General features: G+C 44.0%; 3 protein-coding genes across 3 annotated transcripts; 2 read left to right on the forward strand and 1 right to left on the reverse strand.

Moving 5' to 3' along the window:
• Window positions 1-829: 829 nt before the first annotated feature.
• Window positions 830-6,817, reverse strand: LOC306708555 (uncharacterized protein). The gene is made up of 6 exons (XM_079176407.1): window positions 6,633-6,817; window positions 4,979-5,256; window positions 3,228-3,334; window positions 2,605-2,819; window positions 2,361-2,438; window positions 830-1,845 (listed from the first exon to the last, which is right to left on the reverse strand). Exons 1-6 carry the CDS (start codon window positions 6,737-6,739, stop codon window positions 1,248-1,250), a joined length of 1,383 nt encoding a protein of 460 aa, XP_079032533.1. The 5' UTR covers window positions 6,740-6,817; the 3' UTR covers window positions 830-1,247.
• Window positions 6,818-8,054: 1,237 nt separating this feature from the next.
• Window positions 8,055-10,500, forward strand: xkr8.3 (XK related 8, tandem duplicate 3; the record flags this gene model as incomplete). The annotated part of the gene is made up of 3 exons (XM_079176102.1): window positions 8,055-8,380; window positions 9,249-9,436; window positions 9,634-10,500. The coding sequence occupies 3 exons, from the start codon at window positions 8,055-8,057 to the stop codon at window positions 10,383-10,385; spliced, it is 1,266 nt and encodes a 421-aa protein (XP_079032228.1). The 3' UTR covers window positions 10,386-10,500.
• A 1,530-nt stretch (window positions 10,501-12,030) lies between these two features.
• LOC306708228 (XK-related protein 8-like) lies at window positions 12,031-17,586 on the forward strand. Its single transcript, XM_079176010.1, has 3 exons — window positions 12,031-12,423; window positions 12,766-12,956; window positions 13,814-17,586. Exons 1-3 carry the CDS (start codon window positions 12,125-12,127, stop codon window positions 14,626-14,628), a joined length of 1,305 nt encoding a protein of 434 aa, XP_079032136.1. The 5' UTR covers window positions 12,031-12,124; the 3' UTR covers window positions 14,629-17,586.
• The last annotated feature ends 103 nt before the right edge of the window (window positions 17,587-17,689 follow it).

The following is a 17,689-nucleotide window of genomic DNA, read 5'->3' on the forward strand; positions in this document are numbered from 1 at the left end:
TGAGTCATTTCTGAAACATATTTTCAATACTCGTTTGCCTGCTTTATAAGTCGCTCTGGGAGCGACACACCTGGCCCTGCACCACGGAGCTCAATAGGTTGAACATGTCTGGTTTAAAACACTGATTATCTATTCTAAACTAAATGATTTAGTTCTGATTAAGAATTTTTTCAGTGCTTGGCCACTTTTGATTGACCTTTTTTAGTTTCAATTCCATCGATTTCAACCCCGCATCATTTTGAAGAGAGCCCATCAACAGTTAAACCAATTTAACTGCCATTTGTGATTGTTTATTACATTGGGACCCTGTGATCAAACCAGCAGAATCGGCCCCCAAAATCCCATCATTACGGTCTCATTAGAAACCTTGTTAACCTCATTGCCAGAGCTTAAAGTGGCCAAACAGCCAGAAAAAGCTAAATGCCAATTTTATATTAAACAAGTTTAACCCAGCAGCCACAAATGCTTTGCATTTGTACTTGACAGTTGCATAATTGGAACACATTTTTGGCAGATGGTTTTATTATTATGAACAAATCCCCATGGAAGAATCAGAAACAATTGATTTCAGGTCCCTTTTCTGCCTGAAGCCCATTCAGCGCTTACTGAAATACACCTATAACAACTCAAAATAATATAAATTTATCAGAAGATATTGTTCTGAACGAGCTGGGCACTTTAGTTCACAAATAGTGAGTCTACTTTGGGATCAGAAATCTGTGTAGATTAACATTTGCTCCAACCGTCCTATAAAAATATACATCACGCCAAAACTGGAATAAAGACAATAGCTCACTGACCAACACAAAAACACAAATCCAATGACAAATGTAGAACAGGTGTTTCTTTAATCTGAAATAAAATGATACAAGGATTTCACAAAAAGGTGAGATGGTGGAACTTCTTCCAACCAGGCTTTTTGACTAAACAGTATGCTTCTACATTGGATTAAAAAAAGGCTAAGACACGCACCATACCATCATTTAAACTTATAAAACTGAGATTTGCACCCTGTTGTTTTACAAACACCCCCATACGAGACAGAGCTAATGAAAAAATACGCAGAGTAAAAGTCAAATGAAATGGAGTAGCGTGTGCATAAAAGACGTCGAGTGCCTGGTCATCTACAGCTATTTATCAAAAAACGGGAGGCGGGGAGGAAGAGTGGAGGGGTTCGGGGAATGTAAATGGCGGGCAGGGGGAGACACTGGGAGAAGGGATCAAGACAAAACTGTTCAAAATATGAACTACGAGCGGGAACGGGAGCGAGAACGAGACTGGGAGCGGGATTTGGAGCGGGACTTGGAGCGGGACTCTGAGCGGGAGGCGGAGCGGGAGTGGGAGCGGGCGCGGGCTTTGACGGGGGAGGGGGAGCGGGATTTGGACTTGGACTTGGATTTAGACCTGGCTCTGGCTTTGGATTCAGCGGGGGAGCGTGAACGAGAGCGGGAGCCACGCTCGGCCTCGCCTCCTTCGTCCTCGCTCTTGGGCTGCTCGCGGCCCTTTGAGCCGGATTTCCTGGAGCGATCCTTAATCCCAGATCTTGAACGAGACCTGGAACGAGAGCGAGACCTGGACCTGGACTCATCCTTCTTGTTCTTCTTCACGTCTTTCTTGCTCTTTTTACTCTTGGGGCTGCGGCTTTTGGGACTACGGCTCTTAGGGCTCCTGCTTTTGGGGCTCCTGCTCTTGGGGCTGCGGCTCTTGGGGCTCCTGCTCTTGGGGCTGCGGCTCCTGCTGCGCTCCTTGTTCTTCGGAGCGCCGTTGCTGCGCTCTTCCTCCTCCTTCTTGCCCTTGATCTTGTTCTTCTTGCTGCGAGATCGGCTGCGGGAGTTGGACGCCGCTCTGTGGACAAAACCAGATAGAACTTGTTTGATTCCTTGCTGTGGACTTTTTTTCACTTTTAAAAAACAAAAACCTCCACACAGGACGTGGGGAGTATTTTTACTCTACTGCCACATTCAGCCCCGTGTTTATGGCAGGCAGAGGACCCATCACTCGACAGAGGGACCCGGCCATGTGGCCATGGCCTGCTTAGATTAAACAGCTGTAGATATCAGGCTTCTACTTGCTGTCAGCAGCGATAGGCACATGCACCTGTGCACTTTCAGGAAAATCTATTCATAGAAACATGTGCTCTCATCTTACTTACTGGAACGCCAAAATCTTTGATTGTGAAAACGAATGCAGTTTGGACACAGCAACTGAACTAGGACGTGAGTGTCCTCTGTACCAAGAACAAACTAATCTAAAAAGACGGCTTCCTCAAGTTAGTTTACTCTGTTTATTGACGGCTCTATTCCCGACAGAATCGCCACGCGTTTAGCAAAACATCCCCTCTGACGGTTTGGGTTTCTCACCTGGAGCGGGAGCGGCTGCGACTGCTGCTCTCGCTGCGGCTGCGGCTCTTGCGAGACCTGCGGCTCCTGGAGCGGGACCTGAGAACACGGGTAGTAACAGTTAGCAACAAGCAGAGGGGATTGCATGAAGCTGCATCTGTCACCAGTTTCAAGCAGAGTTTAAATCGTAGTGCATTGCAGTACAATTACTCATACAACTGCTACATTCAGAAACGACATGCATCAGGAAGCCTTGTGGAACTACCTTGAATGGCTGCGGCTGCGAGAATAAGAGCGTTTGCGTCTGGCTCCGGGGCGGTCCTCGATCAGCCGGATCTTTCTGCCGTTCACTTCTGTGCCATCGAGCTTCTCCAGAGCCCTCTTCATGTCGGAGTAGAGCCTGAACTCAATCACCCCTTCGTTCCGCCGGCCCTTGTGGGTGTCGGCGTAAGTCACCTCCCCGGCCTGCCTCATGTAGTCCTTTAGCGAAACGGAAACGCACAGTGATCAGGAGAAAGGGACGACTTCATCGACATGCTCAGGAGAGAAATGGAAGACATGCTGACAAACTCAAAGATTGTCGCCGTGTATTTTTCTCTGAGGAAAGGTAGGACCGAAGCTTCCATTTGTTTCCTCTGTGTTTTTATTTTTCAGTTCATTTTTAATAGCCTGCACAGCAATTATGCATTTCAATATTCAGTGTAACTGTTGAGGAAATGCATCATCAAGTAAAACCTTTCAGACAAACTGAGCACATCACATTAAACTGGTTGACAGTTCGGGCATTTATATTTCTAAATATGGAGTTCTTAACATTTCAGGTGCATTACTTATTGGCTTTTGGACAACACTTCCTTAACACTTAAAAAAAAAAAAAAAGCGTCATACCTTCAAGTCCTGCCAGCTGCAGCGGCTGGAAAGATTCTCAACAATGAGCCGATAATCTGTCCTTATCGGCGGACCATATCGGTCTCTTCCCCAGCGGCCATATCCACCTTTTAAGGTAACAAGGAGAGGACAAGAAAAAAATGAGGCCCAAAAAGAAACTGTGGTAGCGCATTAATACTGAACTCCAAGCTACAGACTACAAAATATCAATATTCACTTGGGGAAAAGGAAACAAAAAAGGGGAAAAGCAAAAAAGGTGAAAAAATATATAATTGGTTACATCCTAAAAAAAAAAAATGGTTCTACAAAATAAGAATGATTTCCAAAACCTAAACCTAACACAGCTGTAGCTTATTCAATTTTGGTAAAAAACAAAAAAAGTCAATATGCCTATTTTCTAAATAAGAAAATCAAAAACATAACTGATCAAGGAAGTACTTACGGTGAACTAAAGCAAGTTTCTAAGCTATCTTATCTAACATTTCACTGTTACAAAACATGTTCTTTTTTTCAGGCACCTAGAAGAGCTGAACCCACATCTGATCCTAACCCCATGGCATCCTCACCACCCGGCCTGGGCCTAATTGGAAAAGCGGTCTTCATTCACAATGGCTCCCTTTTTTGGTCTGCCCAGGGGCCCAGAATGGTCAAACCACACTCTTGGAAAGGGGGGACACCATGGCCAGCAATAGGGGCAGGCAGTCAGCAAAGGACTCTTTCAATTAAAACATTGAGGTTCTTTGTTAAATCTTTACCTTTAAATTGACAATCATTTAAAATAAAATAAAAAACGGAATAAGACATCAATAGATTACAGGATATTTAACAATCAAATAGTAAGTTTACAGTATTCAAATTAAGACATTTATATCCTTTCCATCAGTAAGCCATTTCCCCATCACATGTAACTTCATTTTCAAATCCATCAAATTGTAACCAAAAAGATCTTTCAAGTCATTGGTGGCTCTGGTGCACACAAATTTGATCGTGTCATGTACTGATGTGGAAATATCTTCCCACGCCTACTGAACTAAAAAAATAAAAAGTTGTTGAGAGCTGTAATGAGCTGGAGTGCTCATCTATTTGCGAGACAAAAAAACAAATTGCAGCTCTGGAGTGCTCTATCCAGAAACAGAGACATGCCTTTATGTTAAGCAGGCCATCGAAACCCTGGAGGATAGCAGCAGATACTGGTGACAGTAAGACGAGGGGGTTACATTTACAAGTAGACTCTGTTCAGTCAGAATGAAGGGAGATGAGGCATCAGTAGAGCCGTGCGACCTATTTGTTGCTGCATTATAAAAGGGTTTACACTTGAATTGTAATTCCTACTAATACGATTTTTCATGTGTAATTTACCATTTTAACAATAATTAATCCAGTATCTTTATATTCATGTGTATATAAAATTCTTCAAAATTAGGAAAGCAATGCTGCAGTCCAGCCTGATGAAAAAGAATGGTCACTTCCACACAGAGATGCATACGGCGTATTAAACAAACAGGTAATGAATCGGTACTCGGTCGATACCCAGGTATTGGGATTGAAAAAGCTGGAGTGCATCTGCACTCAATCCACCTTGATCAGAGTCAAACCTACACTAGGACATGAATTGAATGCACATCAGCCACCAAGGACTTAAATTGTTGGCCCTTTGAAATTTAGCTCAATGGTTCCCTGTAATGAATGAAATCCCTCATCAAATGACATTATCCATGTGAAAGAAACACAATTCTCCATTGAACACTTACTTCTTCCACCACCACCGCCGCTTCCTCCTCCACCACCACCACCGCCGCCTCCTCTGTCGCCTCCTCTGTCGCCCCCTCTGTCGCCGCCGCCTCCTCTGTCGCCGCCTCCTCTTTCGCCGCCACCACCACCGCCTCCGCCACTACCACCATAACCTCCATCCCGACGGGGTCCCTTGGTGTGCTCCACAATGACCCTCTCCCCACACAACTCCTTGCCGTTCAAGTCATACACAGCATCATCTGCATCACGTGGGTCATCAAATTCAACAAACCCATACCTTTATGAAAGAAGAGAACATGTTAAGACCTGGCGACAATGAAGGATTTGGATGTTCATAATCGAAAACACAGTGGTGGATTGGCCAAAGACACCCCATACACACCTCCACAAATCACTTAACGCAATAGCAGAACAAAATAAATGTATTTTGGTCACGGCTGTGTCATATTTTCCTTTAAAAAAGGTGCTCTTGAGCAGAGGGACCTGGTTACAGATGATTTTAGGAAAGACGATCACATCTTCCAAGCTGGTTAATTTCAAACACAAATAAGTGCGACAAACTAAGACGATGTAACGCTCAACCGTCTTGTGGACGTGTGTATAATATTGCTAGTCTGATGTTGATGCGAGGACGTGCAAATATGAAGTTGATTAATCGATTGGATGGGCATCAGAAAACTAATCTGCATATTCTCAAATAAGAAATGCAATTCTTCTTTGTCTTCTTTTGTAAACGTTATAGTCTGGACTGGTGGACAGAGAAAATCAAGCTGCACGAATACATTATACTCTGGACTTGAATGAAAAAGAAAGGATTCAGTAGATCATATTAAAAGGACTTTAGGCTTTGTTGAGTGCTGAATAATTACTATGAATCGTTGCATGTCATTTATAACAACTTTAAATAAAATAGAATTTACGTTTGTGAATGCGAAATTTTGCTTAGATTATACTATTTATATAAAACACTTTTTATGTTCTGAAATGCAGAAAAACAGCACAAATATTTGTATAGTAATAAAAAATGAACAGAAATGTTACAGCAATGGTACATAGCGGGTGAACTCTGGTCCGAGCCTAAAAATAAACAGGTTGTTTCGACATTAACTGTGCACAGACAGAGCCAGTAGTATCAATGTCGTCTCTTATTCACAGCTAATAATGCTCGGCTGAACAAAGAAGTTTGAACACGATATATTGGGGCGTGATCGTGACCAAGTATCTCGGAGATTCCTACAAACCATTTTGTCGCTGGTCTGCAGTAGAAAGTAGAAAGCGGATCCAATCTAGAGTTACACGCGATTGTGACTAAACTCGCGCTTGTTTAGCTCGCGGATAGCTTGCAATACACACGACGGCCTGTGACATTGCCACGTCTAACCTTAGCTAGTTAGCCGTGGTCGAGACAGCGCAAAAGCTCATAAACCCAAACCTCTACGTTGGTAGCGTATCAAGAAATGCAAGCATTAAGCAGCGCTAAGACCTCGCAGTATACTACATCCTCAGCATTAGTACAGATTAAGCGCTACTAACTAGCTAGATAGCAGTAGCAGGCTGCAGCGAACAAGAAGGCCCAGACTGCACGTTATCGTCACGGTGCGGCCTGTGCAGCTTTCACCGACAACGGACATCAATAAAGAGCCTCAACGTTACCCGTTTTTCAGGTCGACTTCGAGTATCTTCCCGTAGCCTTTGAAGAATCTCTCCACGTCCTTTTCTCGGGCCCTGTAGCTCAGTCTGCCGATGTACACCCTCGACATCGTGCTAGCTTGCGTGTGCTAACCTTGCGAAATGTGGGATCCGGCTTAAACCGACCGAGCACAGAGATGAGGCGCGAGGCTGCAAAGACACACACGCGCTCCTTTGATACAATAGGTCGCGGCCAGAGGGGGGCGTGTTTTTTCTGTAGTGGGTTAAATATGCCTGAGTTCGGTCTCTCAGGTATTTACCAATCAGTGCAAAGTAAAGCAGTTTGAAGTATCCCCGCCTGACATTTTAATGTATCGCTAATTATGATTCATTTATATCCGATTCTGAAGTGGGCTATTCTGGATAAAGACTACTTTTACTTTTGATATTTATATATTGTGTTTACTTTAAAGTAAACAGGATCTTACATTAAAGTAAATTTATTTTTCTACCGGTCCACCCCTGCAAATCCCTTCTGTTTCTATATTTAAATACACTTGACACTTTTACATTACACCTACATTACACTTGTTTAAAGTACTGTTAACTGTTTGTCTGTGCACTATATTTTGTATTTTATTGTACATTTTAATATGTTTCTATTGCTTGCATTGTGTTGATTGGTTAATGTTATGCACTATGAACCATGTCAAATTAGTTGTATATGCAACATACTCTGGCACATAAACGGTTTTGATTCTGATGTTGAAGCTGGTAAAAGTGTGACTCATTTTAACCAATTAATGTACTTTATGGGTATCTTGTGAATTTCCCCAGATAGATCAATAAAGTTAAATCCTCATCTATAATATTGCATCATATTTAAGTTAATGATTATAATTGGTTTTATCAATCTGAATCTGAAAGGTGAAGTAACTAAAGGTCATGTCTAATGGCTCTAAAGGTCATTCTAATTAATGTTGTGGAGTAACAAGTACAACATTACCTCTAGTAGAACTACGAGGTAGCAGTATAGTACCGGTACATCAAATGCACTTGAGTAACACGAACACGCGCTGAGGTCTTTACAAGTTACAGAAACCTTTACATCCTGTCGCAACATGCACGAGCCGCTGTGGGCGGGGCTAACAACTACATAGACAGTGGGGGGGGGTCACTACAAACACACCAGCTGCCCTCTTATGTGCCGGTTGTTTCACACACTTTTCTCCATGTAGCCATGCCTGCGACGTTGTTGTATCCGCTATTGGAGTGAGTTCAAACTGCAGCTCAAATATAAAAGTGTTGGTAACTTCTCTCTTCAATGGCGTGAAGAGCAGTCTCTGTGGGAGGTGAGATAACGGTACAGGACGCTAGCCTAATGTTAGCTTACCAGCAACAGGTCGCTTGGTTGGTCAACTAGCAAACAATAAAAAAAAAACTGTCATGGAGCGCGCGACTTTTTCGAAATACTCCTGGATCGACTTCGCCTTCTCTGTGATCGGAGTGTGTACCTTCTTGGTGGACTGGGGCTCGGACGTGTGGGTGGCCACCGAGCTTTACCGCCGCGGGGAAGTCGTCTGGTTCGGGGTGCTGGTCGGCCTCATGGTCCTGTCGTCGGTCGTGGTCCAGACGTTCAGCTGGTTCTGGTTCAAGTATGACCGAGAGCTGCCGGGGTTCCGCAACCAGACCGTGGGAGCGTCCGTGTTCTTCGGGGACCGAGTGAAGCTCTCCTGCGTGTTGCATGTGCTGCAGCTGGGTTTCCTTTGCAGGTAGACCGACCACTCTGTGAGCGTTAGTTAACCCGCTGTATCACCACAATCAACTGGTTGTTTGAGCAAAACCCCCAGTAACTATTGAAGTTCATATCTATCCACTGTTATTATTAGGGCTCGTTATTGTTCCATCATTATTCTGCATACTGCTCTCATGAATAATTTCTGTCATGTGCATTTAATGCGTTGCAACTCTGTTATGACATCTTCTGTCCATCCTGACAGAGGGATGCTCTCTGTTGCTCTCCTTGAGGTTTTTCTCCCCGTTAAAGGGGTTTTCCTGTTCCGATGCGAGGGTCCCGGGACAGAGGATGTGTACAGATTGTTAAGCCCTCTCAGGCCAATTTGTGATTTTGGGCTTTACAAAATAAATTGTATTGAATGTACGGAATCAAACAGCCTAAAACGTTACAACTATTTAAGTTAGACTGCAAATGCTTATCTCGTTTCTTAAGATCATAATAAAACATGGATTGATGCATTATGCAAACACACTTTAATCTTGCCAAAACTGAAATAATGCACCATTGGCTCAGCTGCAGGAGTGCTTCTCTCTGTATAAATAGATATTCTCACAGAGCTAATAACATTTGACAGGTGCCGTGACCATGAATGATGATGTCAGGTGTGGCATTATGTCAAACCGGTGTCCCAGAAGAGAACTCAATGCTTAAAATGCACAAATAAGGAGTTAATGAGGTATGAGAAGCACAAACGAGGCTAATGCGTCATGCCAGGTCGCTTCCATTCACATCCTCATAAGAGGACGTTTAGCTGTGTGGGGTTTGGTATGTGGTGGCAGTTTTCTCACAGTCTCTGTGTCACGCACAGGTTAACGGCCTTCTCTCTCTCTCTCTCCACACAGGCACATCTCCGCCATACGACAGGGCTTCAGGGTGTGGTGGCGGAAAGAGGAAGGGTCGGAGTACGCCGTGTACCTGACGCACGACCTCAGCATGCTGCGGCTCATCGAGACGTTCTGCGAGAGCGCCCCCCAGCTCACCCTGATGATCTACGTCATGCTGCACACGAACAAGGCCAGGACCGTTCAGTGTGAGTTTACTTCCACCCCGCGAGAAAAGCAAACTTCTTCAGACGGTGTTTGTTGTGAGCGAATCAAAGATAGCGACCCACATTCAGCTTGTAAAAGCACTTTTATCTGTGTTGTGGCAAGTCGACAAACATCACGAATGTGTGTTCACTTCCTCTCGGGTTGCTTCATTGATTGTGTAACTTCTTTTTTTTGGCAGTCGTGAGCATCGCTGCATCGACCACTTCCATAGCCTGGATGGTGGTGGATTACCACCGCTCCCTGCGCTCCTTCCTCCCGGATAAGGCCAAGCAGGGCTGGTGTTCCTCTTTAATCTACTTCCTGTGGAACCTGCTGCTGATCGCCCCGCGCGTGGCCGCCCTCGCCCTCTTCGCCTCGGCCCTGTCCGGGTACATGGCCGCCCACTTCCTGATGCTGTGGTCCGTCTTCGCGCTGTGGGCCTGGCGGCAGGGGACCAACTTCATGGACAGCGTCGGCGGGGAGTGGCTCTACCGGGCCACCGTGGGGCTCATCTGGTACTTCAGCTGGTTCAACGTGGCCGAGGGTCAGACCCGAAGCAGGAGCGTCATCTACCATTCTTTCATCACCACCGACGGAGTGATCCTGCTGACGACCTGGTGGTGCTACAGGGACCCCGTCCAGACCGAGTCGTACGCCCTCGCTCTGCTCATCGCTCTGCCGCTCGTCTACCTCCTGGGTCTGCTCTTCAAGGCCCTCTACTACTGCTGCTTCCACCCCAAGCTGTGGAGGCCGCCGGTGAGGGACCCAGGACTTCCCGTCGATCAGCCCGATGCAGAGGTGTCCTTCAGAGTCTTTTCCATCCAGGACGGCGACCTGTCCTCCCAGCTCCTCAACAAACGGATGGCCGGCCACGCCGCTCGTTTTTACTCAAAGAAAGGAATCGTTAGAAACTCTGACAGCACAAATGGAGCGGAGTCGTCACGTCTGTGATGTCCGGCTTGTTGTGCGTCGCAGCCAAAAGTTTACTTCCTGCTAACGTTCGCCTTCTTCGGTTGTGATAGTCTGCAACCATCTCTCTCTGGACAGTTTCCTATATGTGCTGAAATCTCACCAGGTGCTCAGTATCTTATGAGCCAAACTACTGGCTCAAAAACAGTATTTTAACCAAAAAGTGGGCAATATGGATACAATCGTGTTCATATCAGTACATACAGTACATCATGCATCAGTACACATATTGCAATATAGTGAATTCCTGGGGAAAAACGTTGACTACAATATTTTTACGAATCCAGACGCTTACAAATATTCCATAAACCTGCTTGTTGAATTATGCCACGATGTCCTAATACCACCATAGATATTAAAGAGGACAGCTGCCACGGTTTGAACTGACTGTTATGATCTCACTGTATGCATTGTCTTATGTATCAGCTCTACTTGAAACTGATAACTTGAAAGTGAATTTGAAAGCTATTTGATACATTTTCTACAAAGCCAATAGTATTTTGTTATCTTTACACTCATGGGGGTAACTTTTTCCATACATAGCATATAGTTCTATGGGTCTGTTGTGTAAACACCTTGTATTTCCAAAATACAAACAAATAAATATAAAACAATATTATAATAAATACATACTTTATTTGTAATTATCTTAATGTATGTAGTTAATCTTTTTAAATTTGAAGGAACAAGATTGGATTTCTGAGGTTTTTACATAAGGAGTGTTATCAAAGCGTGTGTGTTGTGTTCTTTGTGTGTTTTGTTGTTGCAGCTGCTGCCACTGGAACCTATTTGAAGGACTTTGAATGTAGACTCGACCATACGGTCTGTTTTTATCATTTCTATGTTCTGTTACTGTGTGAAAACAGCTGTTTTACACCTCTGGATGTTTTTTTTTATCAAGATAGTGTGAAATAAGTTCAAGTCAAGTGTCAATTCTTTAAATGTCAACCAAGAATTGTGGGTACAATATTAAAAAAATGAATTATGATTCATAATGAAGCATCTATCCATCTATCTATCTATCATCTATCCATCTTACCGACAGCAGACATCAGTCTGACTTCAGGTACAGAACCACTAGTGTGACTGTTGCTCATCCAGTGTTTGTTTAGCTTGTTTAAATGTCACGTCTCTGTTTACTTCAGTATCTGTGTACAAACCGTGCTACACTCATTATTCTAGGCACTTTGTTTTTCAGCTGTCCTAAAAGTGAATTCAAGATGTTTTCTTTGTGTGTATTTTTTTCTCCACCTCTGTCGGTTCATTCTTCGTTTCTGGTTTAAGGTTCAAAAAGTGTTGTGGATCCACTTCTTTGTCAACAGAGTGCTGAAACCAACAGTCAAGGTCACTACTGGTTGTTAATATGTTACCTCATTTGCCATGTGCAATCAATAAAGTGGTACCGATGTTGTATTCTCATTATGTTTGTTTTTTTACAGTAAAGTAACTTACTTTAACCGTGGGAATAGTACAGAGCTTAACTGTTAAAGTGATGTCAGCTCTCGGTGTGAGTTGTACGGTCGCGATCATATGACTACCGTGTGCCTTTAAGATGTTACGTCACCCTGGAAGAGGAGTTGCACTGGATTTGAACACTGAACCTTTGCTCACTTTCAGTTGTCTTCTTCGCTAATGAGTGCCGCGGTGACAGCTGTGTCCCAGAGAACGAAGCCGCGCATAAGCAGGTTGGGAGGGGGGTAGCTTCGGTTTGACGGGACACCATGGGGGTGTTCAAGTTTTACTCCCTGGACTTCCGCTTCATTTGTCTGGGCCTGGTGCTCCTGTTGCTGGACATAGTGCTGGACGTGGTCGCCGTCTTGGATTTCTACCGGGAAAAAGACTACGCGAGCCTCGGCATCCTGCTGCTGCTTCTCGTGGGCTCGTCCGTCCTCGTCCAGGCCTTCAGCTGGCTGTGGTACAGCTACGAGGGCGAGGACCAGAGGCAGACGAGGGTGGAGAAATGCCTGAGCCCGTTCATGCTCAAGTTCCTACACGTCCTACAGCTGGGAATCTACTTAAGGTGTGTGTGTGTGTGCGTCCGCGCGTGTGTGTGACTGTTTCAGTTTCGTTTTCTCTAAATGGGGTACATGATTGAGGTTATTTTGTTGTTACATTGTGTGTGTGTGTGTGTGTGTGTGTGTGTGTGTGTGTGTGTGTGTGTGTGTGTGTGTGTGTGTGTGTGTGTGTGTGTGTGCGTGCGTGTGTAGATGCGTTTATGGGACCACAGTGACTCTAGGAATAGTGGCAACACCAGTTATACCACAGCTTCCTTGTTTAGATATGATTTGATTGTTACACGGTTTTACATGATGTGTGTGTGTGTGTGTGTGTGTTCCCTCCCCACCACCTTTTGCCTCCCCAGGCACGCAGGTGTGGTGGAGCTCTCCTTGTTCAGTTCCCACTCAGGCATCCTTGACCCCGAGAGCGTCGCCGTGTACCTGAGTCACGACCTTACCATGCTGCGGCTCTTGGAGACGTTTTCGGAGAGCGCGCCCCAGCTCGTGCTCATGCTCACCATCATGCTGCTGAGCGGCGAGCTCGGCCCCGTGATAGGTGGATGTAGATTTGTGTTCATCTTGTATCCGTTAAGAGGGCCAACGTGAGGTCCTGAATGTCTCTTCTATGTCTTTACGCTTCAGTCCTGTCTTTTAAAGGGCCAGTTCAACCAAAGCCAGTGTGGAACGTAACTAAGTACATGTTCTCAAGTGCTGTACTGAAGTACCATCTAGATGTGCTTAAATGATCACTTTTGTGTCAGTATTTCCATTTTACTCGACTACATTTCAGAGAGAAATGTCAACATGGCTACTATACAGTTACACACTGAACACGTGAGCTGCCTACAAAATATGATGCAAAGTAGGTCAAATGAACTCCAACGTTAAACTTTAGTTCTTTACGTACTTTAGTACGCATACATTTTTTACTGATCATAGTTGGATAATACATTCCTTTTTAACTTTGGTACTCTGAATAATCCACTGTTGAGTCTTCTTGGGCACTATTTAAAAAAAAGGAGTTACAATAAAAACTGTTATGTTGATAATCACCTGATACAAAGATGGATCTCTCAAAACCTGGACGAATGAAACCCATCACAGTGTGTACGGCCAGATACTAACAGAGCTAATGTGCATTTTGTAATTTTGGTGGACTGACCCTTTTTGAAATAACAAAAAGACATCTCGAAGATTCCCCAAAGTTCAGAGCAATGTCCTCTTTATTGTGCTTCTACAGCACAACTCTAGGTTACTCCGTGATCTTCTCGACGCCGTTGAGTGGAAGTGTATTGTCTGAGGTTTAATGCACTCAAAACTTGCATAAAAAACTCCATCACTGAGAGTACTTTCTACGGGACGATTAACAGTGCGTTGTAGCTTCTCTAATGACTCCTCTTTCTCCTCCCTCAGTGTTGAAGGCCTGCGGGTCGGCCTCGGCCATCGCCTTCAGCGTGACCATGTACCACCGCTCCCTGCGCTCCTTCCTGCCCGACAAGAAGCAGCAGCGGATGATGTCATCGGTGGCCTACTTCCTCTGGAACCTGCTGCTCATCTCGTCTCGCCTCGCCGCCCTCGCCCTCTTCGCCTCCGTGCTGCCCTGCTTCGTCTTCGCCCACTTCTTTTGCTCTTGGCTGGTTTTGTTCTTCTTCGTGTGGCTATCCGGGACGGACTTCATGGAGAGCCCTTGCGGAGAGTGGCTTTACCGAGCCACCGTGGGCCTCATTTGGTATTTCGACTGGTTTAACGTGGCCGAGGGCAGGACGAGGTACAGGACCCTGCTGTACCACGGCTACATGCTGGTGGATATTTCCCTCCTCTGCGCTCTGTGGTGCTGGAGGATGAGCCCCGATCCGCCTTATTTAGAAATTCCACCCTTGTTTGCTGTAATCACCGCTGTCAGTGTTGTTGCAGTTTACATCCTCGGCCTATTGCTTAAAATGTTATATTATACGCGCTACCATCCAAACCTGGCCAAGGAGGAGCTGAAAGAGGACGACAGAGTTGGACAGGGCCCTACTATGTTTAAAACACTTTCTGGTGATGAGACAGATTCTTCTATTTCCTCAGCCGCGAAGGACGTCCCGGAAATACACCCTCAGTCCATACTCCTGATGGAGGACGGAGACACAGAGGCCACTGATCGCAGCGGGCCAGGAGCTCCGGCACCCGACATCAAACGTTGCAATAAAAGAATGAGGAAGTTGGCCGAGAACTTCTACTCCTGACCTGCATCACTTGACGTCCACCAGACTCTGAGGTTGGACTGAGTCACGCAGACTTGAGCAGCCTGATAAATGAAGATCATGGGGTTTCGTGGGATAGGACTGTGACAAATGCATTCCACATTTTTTAATATTTGAATATTTTTCTTAACATTCCTATTCCAATGAAATGGAAGAACTCATTTCAAAAACTTTAAATGGTTAATCATATCGAGTCCAGATTTGACTGAAATCAAACCTCATTTCTGAGACTATTTATGGTCGCCATTGGCCAAATGTTTTGAGAATGACAAAGTATTGGTTATCACAAAGTTTGCTGCTTTTTGTCCGATGTGACTGTGGTATACTGAAGTCTAATTACAAGCATTGCATAAGTGTCAAAGGCTTTTATTGACAATCACATTAAGTTTATGCAAAGAGTCAATATTTGCAGTGTTGACGAGAAGTTGCTCTGTGTTTTGGTACCATTCTTTATTCATGGCTGTGTTCTTGGGCAGAATTGTGAGTGAGCCCACTCCCCTGGCTGAGAGGCAACCCCACACATGAATGCTCTCAGGATGCTCTACTGGTGGCATGACACAGGACTGATGGTAGCGCTCACCTTTTCTTCTCCGGACGCCCCCAAACAATCTGAAAGGGGATTCATCAGAGAAAATTAGTTTATCTCGGACCTCAGCAGTCCAGTCCCTGTACCTTTTGCAGAACATCAGTGTGACCCTGGAGAGAAGTGGCTTCTTTGCTGCCCTTCGTGACACCAGGCCGTCCTCCAAAAGTCACTGGTGGTGCCCCGATCCCGCAGCTGAATCGGCTTTAGGAGACGGTCCTGGCCCTTTGCTGGACTTGTTGGGCGCCCTGAAGCCTTCTTCACAACGATTGAACCTCTCTGCTTGAAGTTCTTGATGATCCGATAAATGGTTGATTTTAGGTGCACTCTCACCAGCAGCAATATCCTTAACATTCTGGAGAATATGCAAAATGTCATAAAAGCTGAGGCAGCAGACTTCATGAAAATGAATGTCATCCTCTTTACTTTAGTGTACATTCAGTATTTACCTCTCAATGTAAACACTAGATGTATATTGCCTGTCATTCAGTCTTTTTTTTTGTATTTAAAAGAATCTAGGAAGACCTGATTTTCAGCTTCAGAATTCATCTTTGCATGACTGCATTGAAAAGCGTCAGCAGGCGAGGCCTTTGTGGTTCTTCCAGTTTAGCAACATTTATTTCAAACCACAAGGTTTTAATGAAATTTTTGCTAGATACGTTTATGTAATTGCATTTTTTTCACAGTAATAAATAAACAAACAGGTACTTGAGTCTGAAACTTTTTAAAGTTTATTTACACTGTCTTGTCTCAGGTACACAGGAAAACCTTCCAGGACTGTGTCCAGGTCCTAAACGCCTACTGAGGGGGGAAATAGTGATTATTAAATTAGCATTGATTATTACTATAAGCGTTTACAGGATCACATTCAGGCTCTCTACATAAGCCAATGTATCCTCACAGCTCGTTTGAAGATGAGATGAAATACGTTGTCTACAGACTATTTAAAAAAACAAAACAGTATTTGGCATTGGAAAGAAAAAGACACAAAAGAATATAGTCCCTTAAACACATTTAACAGCTGTGGTATACTTCAAAACCGACATTACATGCAGACAGTAAAGAAATACACACAACACATTCAATAAGCAGAAAATTAAAAAATGCAAAGATTGCATATGGTCTCCTAAGTTTTCGTGTGTGTGTGTGTGTGTGTGTGTGTGTGTGTGTGTGTGTGTGTCAGAACTCGCTGAGTTGTTGGCAAGACCGCGAACAGTAGAAACTGTTAACTTTGGTAATGTGATCTGTGTTCATTGACGTGATTGTCTCAGCGACGCCGGGCGTTTCACAGCGACAAAATAAATCTCCTTTTCAAAAGGAAGCAGAAGTCAAATACAAAGCAGACATCGAGTACATTTATGTGAAAATCGCCAAAGTATTGTCACCATGTTCAGACATCTATTCTTGGAAAAAAAAAACCCAAATAAAACATTTTGAGTACGCGTCTGACGGGAAGCCATCTTTTCCCTCAAACACTGAGCGCCCCACAGTGGAGGCATCGTTTTCTAGATGGAGGCCTTTCAAAGACAGTGCAGACGGGACAATCACATCAAAACAATGTCTCGGAAAACAAAGAAAAGAGTAAGATAACACTTTGGATAATAAAACAACGCAGCGATAAATGTACCAAACAAACACAGAAAAAGCCTTACACATTTCCCTTTGAGATTATGCATACAGATGATGGCTAAAGGCACGCTATAAATATGCACAAACAAAACACACACATTAGATAGATACACATTCTTAACGGTCAAGCTGCATGTGTGTGTGAATACGAAATCTTCAGGCTCAGTATTGTTCAGTCGTAATCTGATCGGTCGACCCCCTCCGTCTACTCCAGAAAAAGAAAAAAAAATCCCTTCAAAACACAGTTAATGGGCAAAGTAGCAACGTATTGCACAGTCATCGTTTTTTGTCATGTAGCTGAAAATCGAAAGCTGTGGAAGTAATTCTGTGTGTAATCCGTCTGACACTAATAACACCAGCCATGTTTTTAGAAGAGCTGAATCAATTAATTGATGATTAGTTGGCAAACTATTTTGACTATCGACTAATTAAGAGTAATTTATTTTCCCTTGTTCAAGTGAATTGCATTTTGGCGTTTGGACTGCTGGTCAGAAGTCATTTAAAGACGTGAACTTGGGCTCTGGGAAAACTTGATGAGAATTTTAGATTATTGTCAAAAAAAACTCAGAGTTTGTAACCAGCTAACACTTGACGAACCCAAAAGATATTCAGTTTACTTAACGGCAGCAAATCACCTCAATTTACCTCTGCAGTGTTTAGAGGGACATCAAACCAGCGATGAAACGATGAGAAAAAAAAAGGATCAAATAATTTTTAAATGGTTGCAGATCATTTTGTTTGTTTGTTGATTAATCTAATAATCAAGAAAATAGTTGCTTATTAATCAATAGTTTGTTGCAGCTCCAGTTTTAACTGATATAATGAATGTCG

Source organism: Pholis gunnellus (assembly GCF_910591455.1).
Source record: "Pholis gunnellus genome assembly, chromosome: 16".
In the NCBI taxonomy this organism is placed as follows: Eukaryota; Metazoa; Chordata; class Actinopteri; order Perciformes; family Pholidae; genus Pholis; species Pholis gunnellus.